At 37.3% G+C, this 18,379-nt stretch overlaps 1 protein-coding gene across 1 annotated transcript in view; it reads left to right on the top strand.

Annotated features, from left to right (window-relative positions):
• RNF130 (ring finger protein 130) overlaps positions 1 to 18,379 on the top strand; it is a 175,875-nt gene that overhangs the window by 154,099 nt on the left and 3,397 nt on the right. The window contains 4 exon segments of the mRNA XM_006898119.1: positions 6,051 to 6,147; positions 9,036 to 9,156; positions 9,159 to 9,224; positions 12,447 to 12,540. Coding sequence (XP_006898181.1) covers positions 6,051 to 6,147; positions 9,036 to 9,156; positions 9,159 to 9,224; positions 12,447 to 12,540 — 378 coding nt within the window.

Here is an 18,379-nt window from a genome sequence, read left to right as displayed (position 1 = left end):
GTTTTCAACCTTTTCTGCTTTAGATACATTTCACAATCTGTATGCCAAAGTCCTATAGGAATAAAGGATTTCTTTTGTTGAAGCTCTAATATGCTTGTGGTTTTTCTTTTTCACTGTTCCTCAAAACATCACCTAATTTACACTCCAGTATTCCATCCAGTCCAAATATGGTGGGAACTTTTCTTCATTGTTTATGTATATATTTATTACTTGGATCTGTGTTTTTTGTTTTTTTGGTTGTTTTGTTTGTTTGGTTTTGTTTTTGTAACTATGGGAAAGGGCCTCTTTTAAAGGTCTGTATTGACCCAGGTGCCTGCTTGTTAGTAAGTTAGACACATGGGTACTAGAATGTCTAGAACATGAAGTATGTTAGGGTTATTTCTTAACCATTTCTTGGGTGTCGTGAAAAAATTCTCATTACTTTGCTTGAACATGTATTTTGTATTATCTTTCATTTGCACAGTCCTTCGTACTTTTTTAAGTCTTCCACATAAAGCTTTTAATTTATTGTTCCAAACATGCACTTTCCCACTATCCCCTGCCCTTTCAGCTTTTTTGCATGAGAAAGCTAGAGGTCAAAAAATGTTAGGGGAGCTCTGGTGGCCTAGTGGCAAGGAGCTGCAACTACAATCCCAGACGCGCATGGTTCGAATCCACCAGATGCTCTGCCGGGGAAGGAGGGGCAATCTCCTCCTGTACCAGTCAGATCTGATTTGATGGTACACGCACACAGAAATAATAAAATTTAAAAAAAAAAAAACCCATAAAAAATGTGATTTTTAGAGTTACAGTGTTACTGTGTATATAAGTTAGGTTTTGGTGGGAGAACTTTGCTTGGAAGGACAGGGAAGGCCACATTGAAATTGATGTAACAATAGCACTGAAGAAAAAGAAGCAAGAATGAAGAGAATGAGTGAGAACACAAAGGAAGCAACAGTGCTGAGCAGTTCTTCACAAAGATTGCACCAGTGACAGGAGGGAGCATTCTAGGTTTGTGTGAGAGAGTCAGTAAGGAGAGAAATTGCTCGGTTTTGTTTTCAGGAGAGAGAGATATGGGGAATCTGAAAAGGCAGATACTAGGTCATAGAAAGGAAAGAGGAAAATATCTTTATTTTGCCAAAAGGGTGGGGTGAAACTGGATGAAGAAGAAAGTAAGGAGTAGATAGACAGTCAAAAGGGGGAAAGTGGGTTATTAGTGGGTTGTTTTATCTTTTCATTATTGCCCATTTTCCTCCCCTCTCATTTCATCCCCTTTGCCATGCATCCCTTGTTATCATACATATAATGCCTAATCATACATTCCTTTGAGACAGTTCTTCCCCTTATCTTTCCAATGCAATGTTCATTACCTTCCCAACTCTTTTCCTATCCTCCCTATTTGGTGGGTTTTTTTAAAGAAAGAAAATCTTCCAGATTTTTATTTACTTAAAAACGGAGATGTTCTGTTTGCTCCTGGAAAGCCATATTCTTTATTATCTTTACTTACAAAACCCCTGTTTGGAGGGGGATTACACTTGTTTAATTAAAGAAGAGAGAAGGGCACTTTTTCTTTCACATCAGTAAAGCTACAGGGGAAAATAATTACTCAAGAACCCAACATAAAAGTCCATAATTTATTTCCTCGTATTTAGATAGAGAACACTCAACCTGTGAAGGTCTAAAAACTAAATGCAGAGATTATTTAATTTTGTTCTCTCAATCAGTGATATGAAAAGACAGGAATGAATAAGGGAAGGGGGGAAAGCTCTGTCAATAATAGGGAATAGTGAAAAACAGACCACTGTTTACCCCAGAGTACTGCTACTTGCTTTCTTCCACCAGTCTCTCCACCCAGCAGTTGATTAATTCATCCCTCCCTACCCCCTGCCTCTCTACCCTACACAAAACGTCACTCTTTCCTGTTAACATCAGCCCACGAGATCCCTCTGTTACATAGAATGCCCTTCAGCACCTTTCCAAGCAAACAACACACCCAACACAAACCAAATCCCCAGAACTCTCTTATAAACAGTGATACAAGGGAGCTTTGGTGGCATAGTGGCAAGAAGCTGTGCTGCAATCTCGAAGGCACATGGTTCAACCCATCAGATGCTCTCCTGGAGAACAAGGGGCAATCTCCTCCTAGGCCAGCTGGATCCAGTTCAACGGTACACAGCAAGAAAAGGGGGGAGATTAAAAACAGTGATCAGTTGACCACCTGAAAACAGATGCCAAGTAAAGAGGCAGATGTGCTCATAACTTTTTAGGGAGAGATTCTACAATTTCTAGAAAATCTAAAAATGTCTATATTCTCAGAAGTGTTAAGAACCCTTGCTCTAGTCTTGTTAAACTGCAGTAAGTATTGGCATAATTGAAAAGCACTATCAACAAGTAACTCCAATCCTGAGACCCCCCCCACCTCAGGTGGGGCCTTGTAGGAAGGAGCCCTTTATCTTACTCTCAGAGCATTCTCATGGTTGTATAAAAGCGTGAGAATTGGATGTAACAAGAGCTTAATAGAAATGTCTTTACAAGTGAATTTTATGAAATTTTCAGAGAACTATCACCAATTCTATATAAACAATTTCAGAATATAGAAAAGGATGGAATTCTCCCAGACTCATTCTATGAAGCAAACATATCCTTGGTACCAAAGCCAGGTAAAGACACCAAAAATAAAAAAAAAAACTATAGGCCAATATCTCTCATGAACATTGATGCAAAAATCTTTAATAAAATCCTGGCCAATAATCCAACAATACATAAAAATAATTCATCATGACCAAGTGGGATTCATAACAGGTATGCAAGGATGGTTCAACATAAGAAAAACAATATAATCCATCACATTAACAAAAGAACAAGAACCTCATTATCCTATCAATTGATGCAGGAAAGACGTTTGACAAAATCCAGCACCCTTTCCTGATTAAAACACTCAACAAAATAGGATTAGAGGGGAATTTCTTCAACAAAAAAAAATGTACATGCAAACCTGAGAGCCAACATTGTTCTCAGTGGAGGGAGATTAAAGGCATATGCCTTGAGAACAGGAACTAGGCAAGAATGTCCACTATCACCTCTCTTATTCAATATTGTATTGGAAGTCTTAGCGATAGCAATAAGACAAGAGAAGGAAATAAGAGATTTCCAAATTGGCAAAGAGGAGGTGAAATTGTCACTACTGGACCTAGTTGACTAATTCAGCAAAGTGGCAGGATACAAGATCAAGATACAAAAATCAGATTTCTCTACAGTGACAAAGAGAATACCGAACTGGAGCTAAGAAAAATAGTACCATTCACAATAGCTAATCACAAGATTAAATAATTGGGAGTAAATCTAACCAGAAGCACAAAGGATCTATTCAAAGAAAATTACAAAACATTACTACAAGAAACAAAAAGACTGGGGGGAGGGTTAGGCAAGGAGAAAAGTACAACAATAAATGAATGGAAATCCAAAATCTCTGTATATGTTCATAAAATTATTAAAATAAAATTAAAAAAAGAAAAGAAACAGAGACCTGGAGAAGTGGAAGAATATCCTTTGCTCATGGATAGGAAGACACAATATTGTGAAAATTACAATACTACCAAAGGCAATTTACACATTTAATGCAATCCCAACACAAACACCAATTCCATTCTTCAACGAGATGGCAAAGGCAATCTCCAATTTCATTTGAAATGGAAAGAGGCCCTGAATAAGCAAAACACTCCTTAAAAAGAGAAACAAGGTAGGAGGCATCTCCCTGATTTCAAATACTACTACACTGCCATGTTGGTCAAGACAGCAAGGTACTGGTACAATGACAGACACATAGATAGTGGAATAGAATTGAGAACCCAGAAATCAGCCTGTCTACCTATGGCCAACTGATTTTTTCCAAGGAAATGAAATCATTTAAGTGGAGAGATAACAGCCTTTTTAACAAATGGCATTGGCAAAATTGGAAAACTATCTGCAGAAAACTCAAACAAGATCCATACCTCACCCCATACAAGATCCATACCTCACCCCATACACAAAAACCAACTCAAAGTGGATCATGGAGCTAGAACTAAAACCAAGAACTATAAACGTTATTAAAGAAAAGCTTGGAAGAACTCTAGACGTCCTAATCTACAACATCAACAGTCTTCCAAGCATCCTGAAAAATCTACAACCTGGAGAGAATAAAATACATGAGTGGGACCTTCTAAGAATCAAATCTCTATGCACATCCAAAAACTTCTCCAACAGGGTAAAAAGGGAAACCACCGATTGGGGAAAAAAAATATTTGGTAATGACATGTCAGATAAGGGGCTTATATCTAGAATTTATAAAATACTGAAGCACCACAGCAAGATAAAAGTAAACAACCCAATTGAAAAAATGGGCACAGGATATGAACAGACACTTCACCAAAGAAGACATTGAGATGGCAAACGAACACATGAAGAAATGTTCAAAATCCCTAGCTCTTAAGAGAGATGCAAATCAAAACAGCTATGAGATTTGGGTTTGGAGGGGAGACTGAGAAAGGGGGGAAAAATAATGTTTACTGCATTGAAACAGATAAGGGAGAGAACTGTTTAAAGGATCCCTTTTAGGTATTCTTGTCATGACAGGAGTCCAGAATGAAGGCTGCATAGTGGAGTGAACTTGGGGGATTGTATAACAATGAAAGAAAAAAAAATTTTTTTTTAACTTTTCAAAGAGAAGAGTGAATTGGAGTGGAGAGTGGGCACGGAGAAAAGTGCAACAATGAGTGAATGGAAATCCAAATTTAAAAACAACAACAATGCCTTATGTATGTATACTAAGTTAGGTCTCACAGATTAATGGTTTAACATTTTTTATATAAATTCCTAAAGAATTTTAATAAAAGCCCCCAGATATTATAGATGTCTGGTTAGCTCCATTATCTATAAATTTAAACCTAGATTGATAGGTTCACATCTCAAGATCTTTATTCTTACTATAAAGAAGTAGGTACAAAACTACCAGGTATGTCTGTAATATTCAAGCTGAAGATATTTGTAAATAATGCTTATTCTAAGTTGCAATTAAAAAGTGATTTAATTTTCTAGACCATATTTTAAAACAGTTCTATATCTCACTGTTTCCAACTCTCAGCAACCCTCCATTGGGTGTCTGAAGCTATAAATGAAGATGGAAGAAGACTGTCCAACTCTATCAACATTAAATTATGAATTAACAAGTAACATTTTAAAGACATACCATGGTTTAATCTGGCATTTTAAAATTTCTTTAGTTAATCCTCATAATTCAGTTTATAGCATTCCTACTAATGATGCCCTGATGCCAGATGTCCCTAGCATCTTCCCTTTTCCTCTTGGCCAGGACTCTGGAACTTCCTTCCCTATAGCTTCATCTCAGCTGCCATGTGGTGGTTCTTCAGCTCATGAGATCATGTGTACAGCTCCTTCAAAGTGTGTTCTACCCTCTGAAGGCCACAAGTTCCTGTTCTAAGAATGCTGAGCCTTCCACAACTAACTTATTTCCAATCACAAGGATGTGACTTTGCTCTATTAATACCCATGTATAATGCTCCTCCCTTTTATGTTGGTTGAAAACTGCTAAGCGTTATTTGATTCCTAAGCACATAGATTACTTAGAATTTCAAAAAATTATATTTGAAGTCATTTTTAAACAGTATTCGATCTAAGTAGATAATACTTATGCAGAGAATTCTTAATTCAACTCCTAATATATTTTTAAATGCCTTTTCCTCCTCTGTTTAGCTATTACAGAAAACAAAGCTGATACTTTGATTCATGTTTTCTGAAATTATCTTTTCAGAGTTTCCTCAAACTTATTTTAAAATTTGGTGAAATAAAAAGTCTAACAGCCAGACCCCACTTTTCCAAATTCTCTTTATATACAGTGGTACAAATACATAATTCAAGAAATTTTTTTTCCAAATTATCTTTAAAACAATTCCTGATACTTGTTTCTTGATACTTGAACAAAAGTTCTTAAATGGAGGGAAAATGCTCCCCTTGAGCCTAGGGATAGTAAGTTTCAGTATATAATTTGTGATATAATTTTTATTATTTTATAGGCATGTTTTCCACAAATCCTGCGTGGACCCCTGGCTTAGTGAACACTGTACCTGTCCTATGTGCAAACTTAATATTTTGAAGGCCCTGGGAATTGTGGTATGTTTTTTTGTTTTGTTACTACTGTTATGTAGAATCATATTAAGTGTAACATAGTATAACATGACTGACCTAATCAAAAGCATGATTAAGTCTCACAAGAAAGCAGAGTAAGCAAGCAGCGTCTTTGTTCTAGATTAATGTCTGGTCCATTAGAAGGAACCCTTAGAAGAACTATATCAAGAACTATATTGACTAGTAAGAGTATGTTTTTAACTGTTAGGAGTATGGTGATGAACTGAGGTTAGAGAGGAGGACACAATTTTTCTTTAGCTCATTGTCTTCAAAAAAGAATAATTAAGTGAAAACTTTTTAATTTTGGACCCATTCTTTTTTCTTCACTCAGCATAATAGGAGAATATGATATCACTTGTGTGCCTTTCTCATGCATTTGGGTCTGACCTAAGGTATTAACGAATTGTAGACAATTGTGGAAGATAGTGACCAAAACCCTGAGAGACCCAAAGCTTTGATGGTCTGACAGAAGCTTTCTCCAGGTGTGCTACATCTGGTCTCCAGGTTTGCCAGATGTTAAATCCAAACTAACTCACCAAAGACTTTGAAGACTTTGCATTTCACTGCTGAAGAGAAGAATATTACCAAGGTTACTACTTTTCAGAGGGAAACAAAATACATTCTGACCTTAAAAAAAAAGTCAATGAATATTCTCTGTGTGGAACAAGTTTACTTTGACCTAACAGAGTAACTCGCTAGTTTTGCAACCCAAAGAAGATCTAAATAATTCTATAAAATTACAGATTAGCTATGATCCAATTATACAGTAATTCCCCGACTAATCTGTCTTGTGAGTTTAGGATGTTCTGCATCATTGATGTTGTACTTAAACACAGAGTTTTTCAACAGTGGGCTATTAACATTTTGGACCAGACAATCTCCTGTTGGGAGGAGGGAGTGTCTGGAAGGAGCCCACTATTGACTGTTTAGCAACATCTCTGCCTCTGACATTAAGTGCCTGCAACACAGCACCCAAGGCCTGTTATCAATAATGTTTCCCGATGTTGCTAATTGTCTTTGAAAGGGGAAAGTCATCCTCGCATTGAGACTGGCTCAACATGAAGCATCTGCCGTAATGTTTTAGATATATAAAGACACTTGAAAATATTTCCTTTCTCTTACTGTCTCCAGCCTTAGGTTTTTTTCCTTTTGTTTTCTAGAAGTTAATACTTTTCTGCTCTGTGTTTGGTGAAAAATCTTCAAAAATGTATTCTAAAATCCCATGACTCCTTAAATATAATAAAACATCATAAACCTTGTCTTCACTGGCCATCATTATGATGATGTTGTTAGGTGCCCTCATGTCAGTTTTGGTTTCTCAGTGACCCATTGTAGCAGCAGAACTGCACTAGAGGGCCAGTAATCTTCATGGGAGCGAACCAGCAGTTCTTTTCCCCTAGGCAGGTGCTGGATGGGTTTGACCTACTAGCTTTTGGTTATGAGAAGAGTATTTACTCATTGTGCTACCAAGGCTTCCTCATATAACAGCTGTTATGACACTGTACTATTATTTTTTAGTAGAGTTCTCTAGAGTGATACAGAACAGAATTCTTTGCCCAGGAAACCATTGCATCTGGATTTGGCCAACTGTCATCACTTTTCTGGATCTAATTTTCTCCCAGCCAACCTTCTTATCTCTGCTTCTAATATGTTGTCCACTGGAGACCAAGAGAACCGAAGGTTACTAGGGAAATCCCATATCCATGTTGTTAAATGGGAAGACTTTTATGCTCCTAGTTGGCACCAAATCTTATTTAGGATTAGATGTTTAAGTTTTGAAACAGATTATTTTCTTATAGATGAATAGTTTTTAACATTGATTTGCTCTTAGATGTGTGCTTTACTTGTCTTTAAAGGTAGAAGATACTTAAAAAAAAAACAAAAACAAACCCACAAACCCCACCTGATTACTAAATAAATGGAACATGATTAATAAGTTAAAAGTCTGTTACTTACTCTCTCTGAACATTAACCTAAGAGCCAAACAGATCATTTACTGTTACCTAAATCGAATCCTTGCTATTTATAAAAGGGTCCTGGGTAGAATAAACAGTTACGGGTGGCCTGTTAACCAGAAGGTTGGTGGATCAGCCTACTCAAGGACTCTTTGCGAGTAAGGCCTGCCTTCAGTCGCCTCTGGAAGATCAGTCTTGAAAACTCTTAAGGAGCACTTCTACTCCACACATGTGGCTTCGCCATGACCGGGAGTCAACCTGTTGAAAACTAAACTTATTTCCCTCTGCCTGTGAGCTGTATGTACAAAAGGTTATCATTTCTTTATAAAGATGCAACTCGAAATCCTTGCTCTCAAATTGGAACTAACTCATAGCTGAGCCTCCTTCGAGTTTCTGAGGCTCCCACTGAGCAGCTAGGAGATTCCAACCTCTAGAGAGTTTCCACGTCAGGGTTAGCAGCACAGCTTTCTACAGATTAAGCAACCAGAGGTCCTTGTTTGAAGAAACAATACTCAGTGTTCAGAGGGCTCTCTGGTGGCCTAGTGGCAAGAAGCTGTACTGCAATCCTGAAGGTGCGCAGTTCAAATCCACCAGGTTCTCTGCTGGAGAAGGAGGGGCAATCTCCTGTGCCATTTGGATCCAATTCAATGTATACAACAAGAAATAAATAATTTAAGAAAAATACTCAGTGTTCTCAGTACTATGTTGAATTTAGATTTTACTTCTTTGTTTTCTTGGGAAGAATTAGTTCTGTTCCTTTTGTAGAATAAGTTAAGAACGGAAAAGGTAAATAAAGAATTGAGACAAAATCTCAAGGAAAAACTTGGCTATGTCTTTTCTATGTGGTATCAAAACTTGGAATTTCATAAAAGGACTTGTTATTCTTACAATTATTTCTAATATGGAAATATTTTGCAGCCAAATTTGCCATGTTCTGATAACGTAGCATTTGATATGGAAAGACTTACAAGAAGCCAAGCAGTTAACCGAAGATCCGCCCTTGGTGACCTTGCCAGCGACAGCTCCCTTGGCCTTGAGCCACTTCACCTCTGCCTCACGATGGGGAACTTACTCCTCGAACAGGAGAAATCAACATTGCAGTAACAAGTAAGTGGGTACCCTCTGCCCAGGTGCAGGCAGATTTTGCTTCTTGGTTTTGTTCTATGTGACTGCACTAAAGGAACGGTGAAACATTCACCTGGGCCAGCAGTTAGTCTGTTGCCAAGAAGGTCATTTGTGCTGTTATTAAAGCAGTTCTTTGGAATGAGACAATTTTTACATTAAGAAGTTTGTACATTCATGTGTGATTAATAGTAATAGTTCAATAAGTAGTAGGATTCAGAGATTTACCTTACTAGCTGTTTTATAAACATTGTTTTTTTAAACTATTGCATTGTAAACAAATTAATTGTGGAAATTGTTGTCAGCTGTCAGCATCATCGGGGGTATGTTTTATAACCGTGAGCCCTAGTACTTTATTTACCATGCTACAGACATCCTAGTAAGAAACTTCTCTAGAATCGGTATAAAAATTCACAACTTTGCAGTTGAGATGGTCATTCTTTTACAAAGTTGGTTTCATGTTGGTCTCTTGACCCTTAACTCTCTGATAGGGTGTACACAGGTAGGAAGAAAATCTAAAGGTTACCTGCTTTTTAAATAAGTCTAGCTGGTTATGAAGAAAGCGTTAGAATGTTCTGATGGCGACCCGAAGGAGCAGTGTGAATGGTCTGACCGGCGTGTGTGTGGAGGTGTAGACATTCACCCATAGCAAGCCAGCTCTGTTCTTCAGTTCCATTTTTTCCATGTTACTTTCATCTAACAACTTTTCATCCCATCTCTGTGTCACCACTCTGGTACTCCCTTTTCAGTATATGCTGTTGCTTGCCTAGAGCTTCAAGCCCTGAACCTGAATGGTCTCTTCTTAACTCTGGGAGTCAGTAAAATGGGTAAATCTTTTACAAATTATTTTTTTATTCACATAATAAGACTTTATATTTTATGTTCATTTGAAGTATATGTGTTTTAATCAAAATGATTCTTAAAATTATTTCCTAAGTTTTATTCTCTCATTTGTCTAAATTCAAGGAGCCTTCATTCATTATGAAATAAGTAAAATTATTTCTTGATAGAATTTGACTTATTTCTTACATTTCCTAATGATTTGTTTTAATGGCATTTCATGTTTTCCCTACTTTGGCATTTAGAGTGTATTGTCTAGAATGTTTAAAATGGACCTCATAGTAATAAACAAAGGTTGATTGTTGGTTTTGCAAAATGAGTTTTTTAAGGTCCTTCATTGATCAGACATTTATTGAGCACCTACTACTATATTAAGAACTGACCCCATTCATTATATTTCATGTTAAAATATCCTTTAAAATCTTGTTTGGATAATAAAAATATTTTGTGTACCAAATTTATCACCTTTGGCACAAATTATATTTGATGTTAGGGTTTTTAAAAAATACGGTTAACTTAGACCAAAGCTACTCCAATTCTTCCCTCCAAACTCTTGTAGCTTCATAGCAATTAACAGTGCTCCCCACTGTATTGCAAGGCACTGTGCTAAATCAGCACTGAGGAGGACAGAGGGGATGAGGACCTGGCAAAATCACTTGCTGCAAGAATACCGCCAGGCCTGTGGCCATTGCTGTGATGGTGTTTACTTCTTGATTACTAGTTTTTATAACTGGAATGCCACCGAATATGGATGGAATATTTAGAATCAGGAAACAGACACTGAAGCTCTACAACTTAGTCTATTTTCTTGTGTGAAATTCTGTAAGAAGAAACAAGAATGCTGTATTCACCTCCTTGATGATGAAGACCACTCAGCTCTTTAAATTTTTTATAATGCCTGTATATGTTTTCATAAACATGTATATACAGTGAGAAGGAGGATTTTATATGGATTCTTGAAAGCTTACCTTAATTAAAAACCCTTGTGAATGCACTCTACCAATGAGGACTTTGTAATTCAAGAAATGCTGTTACCTAGAGGGAAAGGTTCTAGTGAGTTTTTAATCATCTAAACCAATGTGGACAGAAAAATGCTGTGGAACCCACTTCAGAATCCTGAAATCCATTAGTGAAGTTCTTCTTAACCTTCTGAAGGTCATCACTTGTGAAAACTAATAAAAGTATAGTTTTCTTTCTACTGAATAATGCCTGTACACACACAATTTTGCTTAAAGATTTAGGGTTTATAGAATACTGTGTCAAACACAGCTTTTTGCTTATAACCAGTTAGCACCTCACTTACGTGTTCCCCTACCCTGTGCAGATACCTAGGGGATTTTCCTGTGCAGCACTTTTAAAACCCAATTCTGATTAGTATGTGCACTCTTGTTACATTGTTAAGTTCCATTTAATTGATTCCAACACTATGTGCAAAAGAAGGAAGCCACCCCCCGATCTTGTGCCATTCTCAGTCTCTACTGTGCTCAAGCCTATTGTTACAGTCACTGTGTGTGCACGGGGAAGTATTTTATTATAATTAAGACTTTCTAGGAAGTCAGAATTGGTTCCCAAGCTTTTTCAATTCTCAGTATTGTTTTTAGAATAATACCTTGATAATACAAGATTTTAAAAGGGCGTGAGGATATCCCATTGACTTTCTAGATCTAAGGAAAATCCATTAGAATAGTGTGCATCGGAGATTTTCAGTTTTGTAGTCAGCAAGCTGCCTCCTAAGTCAGCCTTTCTATTTCTTCCTGAAAGCAAAAACAAACATTGGCATGAAAGATAATTCCTCTTTTAATAAGACACCAATAAGAAGTTTATTTTATTTCAATATGAGTAAATGCATCTATATGACAAAAGAGTATAGACCGCAATGCCAGGGAGAACCAGCTTGCAACTACTTGAAGTACTCACAGGACCTTTGAGAACCACTGCCCTCTTCTTCCAAACCTTTATCAAAGAAAGAGTGCTCCGGCCATTTGGAAGTGACAGAATGAAGAAGGAATAAGTATGGCTAGTTAACTTTGCTGTCATTTAAATTTACATTTTTAAGACCTCTATGCCATTTCATATATATTTGACTGTACACTTTTTGGTGGTCACACTCCTTGCAGACCTGAGGACCTTACCTAGAAGAAATGGTTGGGCGATGCTTTCCTTTCTCCCTTACAGCTTTCACCACTACTTCCACTAACTTTCTTCAGTTAGTAGCTCTCTGGCAAATCTCCTTCTGCTTCACTTCCTTGGGCCCTCTTGGCTCCACCTCCGTTGAAGTCTGCTTCGTTGCATTTGAGGGAAATGTTGGCGTCGATTTGACTTAAGCCTTCTCCCCAGAGTGATTTCCTCCCTTTCCTTTGTCAACAGAAGAATGGTTTATTATTGCCAGTTTTGGCCTCCTCAGTGCTCTCACACTCTGCTACATGATCATCAGAGCCACAGCTAGCTTGAATGCTAATGAGTAAGTAACCAATTGTTTAGTTTGTTCTTTGGATTGCATGTGCCAAATGATCTCTCCCGCCACCCCCAGAAATTATATAGAGTATTTTTAATAAAGATTGGCTTTTCACCAGTTTCAAACTGATCCTAGTGGGATTATAGCTACTAAAATAATTTTATTTCAGTAATGCCGGTTTTAGTCAGTAGTACAGTTTGAGAGTTCACTTTGTTCCGTTTGCTTGAGGAATGATCTAGAAGTTTTCATGAGCCACAAACTTGAAATGAATCAGCAGTGCAGTACAAATGCCAAGGGAACCACTACAGTATTATAAAGTAAAGAATGTTTGAGTCTTGCTCATTGAAAAGATCCACTGTGTAGATATCAGACCTTACCTAGAGTCTGACACATTGAGCTTTAAGTGGAACACTGGCACTTTGACCCATGTTCAGGGAATTGTTATTTGAATTTTAGTCTTCAGGGGCGGGGGAGATGACAGGGAATACCTGCAATTCCCAAATATTTGGAAGACTGTCAGTGGAAAGAGAAAACAAATACAGACTTACCTCCAAAGTACAAAATGAGGAACCAAGGTTACAGTGCAGATTTATAGCCAGACATCAATCACGTCAGTAAAGGGGGAACATTAGGAGGATAGGCTGTGACCTGTAGAGTGGGGTGCCTTGGGAGGGGGAGTGTTGAGGCCTGAAAATGCAGGAACTGGGTCTTAACTTGTCAGGTTGTTGTAAGTTAGATGCCTTTGAAATTTGAGAAATTGGACTGGCTAGTTGACTATTAAGATCTGTTTTGATATATTGATTTTCCAAAAGTAGTTTTCATGAGGATAAAACATAGAAAAGATTTTCATTTTGTCTTAAATTTAAGGTGCTTACTGTAAGCTATTATTATTCAATTTGTTCTATTATGAATTTTCACAAAAACTAATTAGAGATGAAAGCAATTCTGTAACACTGCCCACAATCAAAACTAAATTAGTACAGATGAAATTCATGGGCTCTGTGTGTTCTGTTATAACCTGGCTATTTAATAGATTAATAATGACCAGACAACTTTTTGCAGTTAATTTAATTGACTGTACCATGTCCAGCTTTGAGATGAAGGACAAGAACTATTATACCCCTTCCAATGGCATTGACTATATACTAGATAGTAATAAGAAGTGCCCTTGGGAATCCTTGATCTGTTACAGTTTGGAAAGATGTCCAGGCCAGTTTAGATGAGTAGTATTGGCATCATCCAATAGGTTGCATGTAATTACTCAGATTCTAAAGTTAAACAGACCTGTGTGGAATCCCAGCTTCTCCTTTTTTAAATTGTAAAGCCTGAGCAGTTGGATTTATGTGAAACTCGTTCTACTCATCTGTAAAAAAGGGTCAATAGTACAACTACATCTTAGAGTTGTTGTCATAATTAACATATAAAGTGCTTAGCACAGTGCCTAGTACATAATGAGTGCTCAATAAATGTTAGCCAAGACAATTCCACTGGGATTCTATTAAAGTACTGTGAATAATATGGCCAGCTACCTCTGTCACTGATAAATTAATTTCATTTACTCCATGAAATAAAATACAGAATCTTAGGAACTGGCAAAGGTCTATGATTCAAACTTCAACTTAGAGGCCAATATTACTTTACCTGCAATCACCCTTTTGCTTATTCCCATATTGACTCATTAGACTAAATTATAATATTTCATTTCTTTAAAAATTTATAAATGAGTAATAACCAATCACAGCAGATAGCAGCATTCTGGGCACTTCTAGAAAATTGTTAAATAATTCAGTGGTAACCTGACTACTACTCAAAAATCTGCCAGTGCTCAGCTCATATGTGAAATATTTTAGCGAACACTCAATAGATTTAACTAGCAACTAGAAATCTGAGTACCTGGGCCATAATATTTCAGTTCCATGCATAAATGCCTTCATGACTTGGACTCTTAAGTCATGGATCTTAGATCCTTGCCTTAGTCCAACCTTTCTTCCATCAGCCTTTGTATAAGGTTGATACTGAAAATTTTCATTGAATATTGTTTCTATGCCTTCACTCAAAACTACTGTAAAGGACAATATTCATGCGAGAGAAACTGAGACAGAGAGAGAGAGTGAGTGTGTGTGTGTGTAAATGGATGGAACAATGATCTTCAAAGTGTTAATGGTCATTAAGTAAGTGAAATTTTGAGTGATGGTTTTCTCTCATATTTGTGCTTTCATGTATTTTTGGGGGAAAAAACCAAGCAGCCTGAATTAGCTTTTTTAAAAGGCTGTTTTTGTGAGTGAGGAAAGATAATAGCTACTCCTACTTAATACCTTTCTTTAAAATGTTGATGAAAAATTCCTACATGATTTTATTTCCAGGGATGTTCATTTTATCAAATCAACTTATAATCATTTTTCTTTAATAAATTCTGAGAAACTTGTCTTACTTCTCCCTTTTTTACCTATATCTAACAAGTCATTTATAGTTAAAAATAAATCCTTTTCTATTAGTGTTTTGTTTTCTTTAAGCTGTTCTATTTTAATTTTTATAAGTAACATCATTCTCAGTCTGATCATTTCATATATAAATAGAGCCCATCTTTTGGTGTTTTACTGATTTATCTGAAAAATGATAGTGTGCTTCCCCTCTGTGTGTATTCCTATTCTAGTTTCTTTTTCTAAGAGTGTTACTAGACTCCGATTTTGAGTATTGCCATTTCAACAAGACCTTGACCCATTCTAGTTGTTCATCAAACCCTGTGGGCAAGGTGATGCAATAGGGGCCAGATGTCAGGACAGGTAAAGAGAACCACAGGGGGCAGAACCCTCTTCCTGTGGTGGAGAGAGTGCTGGCTGCCCAGAGAAGGGCTCCAGCCAGGGCCAGGGGCGCCCTGCCCCACCCTCACCATGCTTTGTGCATTTATGAGCAAAACCTGACACCACTGTCATGCAGTACTATTTAAATACTAAGTTCTGACTAATTGTGCTTAGATTTTTTAGCACCTCAGACAAATCTAGTGAATATAAACAGAGTGATGGGCAAAGCAGCAAACAAATGCAATTAAATAGATTTCATTTCAACTGAGCTCATTGCTGTCAAGTCAGAAATGACTCTCATAGCTTGACCCTCCAGTGGATTTTCAGTATTCTGTAAATTGTACAGAAGATTTCAGGATTGTCCAGCTTTCTCCTGAATAGTGTGCTGGTGCAGTCAGACATCCAGAAAAACGTCCCCTTTGGATAAGCAGCACAGCTATTTACAGACTATGTTTTACAGACTATGTTACCAAAGCTCCCTAAATATGTATTAACTTTTCATGACTCTTTTTTCTTGGTACCTAATTAAGTAAGATTGTGGAACTTAAATCTCCAGCAGAAATTTTTTTTTATTCTATCATTATTCCAGTAAACTTTTGTAAGATCCCAGCATGTCACATTTGTGATATCTGTTTTTACGTCATAATAAGAAAAATAAATTTTGTTATTTGAGAAACAAATTGCTATTTTCATTTGAGGAATAAATTGTGAGGCATCCAGGTAATTTAGAAGAATTATTAAAATTTCAGTGGGAGATTCCACAAAGTATCCTTAAGCCTTTTCATAGCTCTTATATTCTGACTCATCATATCCTAAGATTTGTTAAGGAGTGTAGCTCATTTTTACATTAAAAATGTAAAACGCTCTTGACGGGTGATTAACAGGTATGAGCAAGGAGGAAGAAAAGATAGTAAAAGTTAATAAATCCCTAAAATGAGTGAAAGGAAAAGCGATACATAACACTCAAAACTCTCATTGATGTTGAGTCAGAACCAACACCTAGCTGACCCTCCAGCGAGTTTTCTGAGAATATAAATCACATAGGAGGAGAATGCCCATCTTCCTCCTTTGGAGCCAACTGTTGCTGACTCATAGTTGACCCTCAGCGGGTTTTCAGATCATACTGACTGTATTTCTTCCGAGGAATAGCTGGTGGATTTGAACCAAGTGACTTTGGGTTAGCAGTGCAACTCCTTATTCCCACTAGAGAGGCAGCGTCTTTATTTTATCAGTGAAACCCCCTACAAACTATGCCACTAAAGCACTCTAATAAATTAAGGGTTGATTAAACAGTGTGGTTCATTAATTAGTTGAGATTTAAAGCAAAATATGTATAAACTCGTTATGGTTCATAAACTTTTGGTCAAATAAAAAAGTTTTTTAAAAAAATTAAAAAGGAAAAAATATGTACATCCTCCCAGCTCAGATTCCCCTCATCATAGTATCCTGCTCTATTTGTATGTTGTTGTTGTGTACTGTTGAGTGAGAACCAACCCATAACTGACCTCCAGGGGGTTTTCACAGGCAGCTAATCTTACTGGAGGAGATTGCCCATCCTTCTCCCGTGGAGCAGCTGGCACATTCAAACTGCTTTCCTTTGAGATTGCAATGCAGATTCTTACTACTGGGCACCAAACATATCTCCTTCCATCCTGATTTGCCTCACCACAGTATCTTGCTCCATTTGTATAGCGCTTATTATTTTATAACTGATTGTTTTAATTATGTTCATCAATCTAGTTATTGGAATAAGCTTCTTGATGACAAGAAAAATGTAAAATGATCTTGTTTTTGAGTACTGTCGAGTCAGAATTAACCCATAGCTGACCTTTCGGCAGATTTTCAGAGGCAGTTAATCGCATGGAAGGAGATTGCCTATCCTTCCGCGGAGCCGCTGGTGGGATTCGAACCATTGTGCCTTTTGATTGCAGCACAGCTTCTTGCCACTAGGCCACCAGAGCTTAAATAGGTGGGAAAATATCAAGTCCTTTATCCTTTTCTTTTATTATTACAAGTCCTTTTATTTATTTATATAGAATAAATATCAAGAATACTTAGCTCTGCAACAGATCTTTGATCTTTGATTATCCTCCCTAGCAATTGTTATAAGCTTTCCAGACTGTGGTGGTGGTGGTGTTACTATTTTTGTTGTTGTTTTGTGCCTTCAAGTCAGAACTGACTCATAGCTGGCTTTTTAGCAAGTTTATAAATCACAGAGAAGAAGATTGTCCACTTTTCTCCTGCAGAGCAGCTCTTAGTTTTAAATCTGGCTGTGGATTGGTGGTGTAACTCTTCACCCACCAGCCACCTGAGCTCCCCTGCAGAGCTGCATAGACCAGATCACAGGAATTGATAACTTCCACTGTACACGCTAGTTTCTGAATTGTTCTGCTTACAACACTTTGTAAGAACATTAGCAGAGAGTAAATCTCAATATGAAGGATGTGATAGTTTAATCACTTGAGTCCTGGGAATGCTTAATGCTTAAAAAAGAGAAGGTATATGGGTAGCTTGAAAAGTGTTCCCGGTATCTGACAGGCTCCTAAAGGTAAGGATGCCAGCTTTTGTGGAGTCTGCTCTGACATGGCAGCCCCAGGTATGTCACCTTACAGCTGTACTCTATAGGGTTTGCAGCAGCTGGCTTTCCACCAGCATTTTGTTCTGAAACATCTGAGTGCGCTCAGACCTCACCTCTTTCCTTTAGCAGTCACCACTTGCACTCTGGAAATAAGAATTCAAAACCCACTGCTCTCAAGTAAGTTTCAACTGATAATGACTCTCCATCTTGTTTTCAAGGCTGTAAATCTGTATCGGAAGAAACTACCCATCTTTCTTCCTAGAGCTGCTGGTGGGTGGATTCAGACTGCCAACCTTTTGGTTGGCCTGATACATTACACACTATGTCACCAGGGCTCTGGGAGAGAGAGAGAGAGAAGATAAAAACAAAACAGCTATTGAGTTGTTGTTGAGTGCCCACATAGAGACTGTTAGCTTATTAAACTCCTTATTTACTAGTGTTGTCTTACATAATAATAATAACAATA

Source organism: Elephantulus edwardii, unplaced genomic scaffold, assembly GCF_000299155.1.
Source record: "Elephantulus edwardii isolate Elephantulus edwardi_28Jun2011 unplaced genomic scaffold, EleEdw1.0 scaffold00221, whole genome shotgun sequence".
Lineage (NCBI taxonomy): Eukaryota > Metazoa > Chordata > Mammalia > Macroscelidea > Macroscelididae > Elephantulus > Elephantulus edwardii.
Note: the sequence above shows the minus strand (reverse complement) of the source record. Positions and strands in the feature narration are given on the sequence as shown.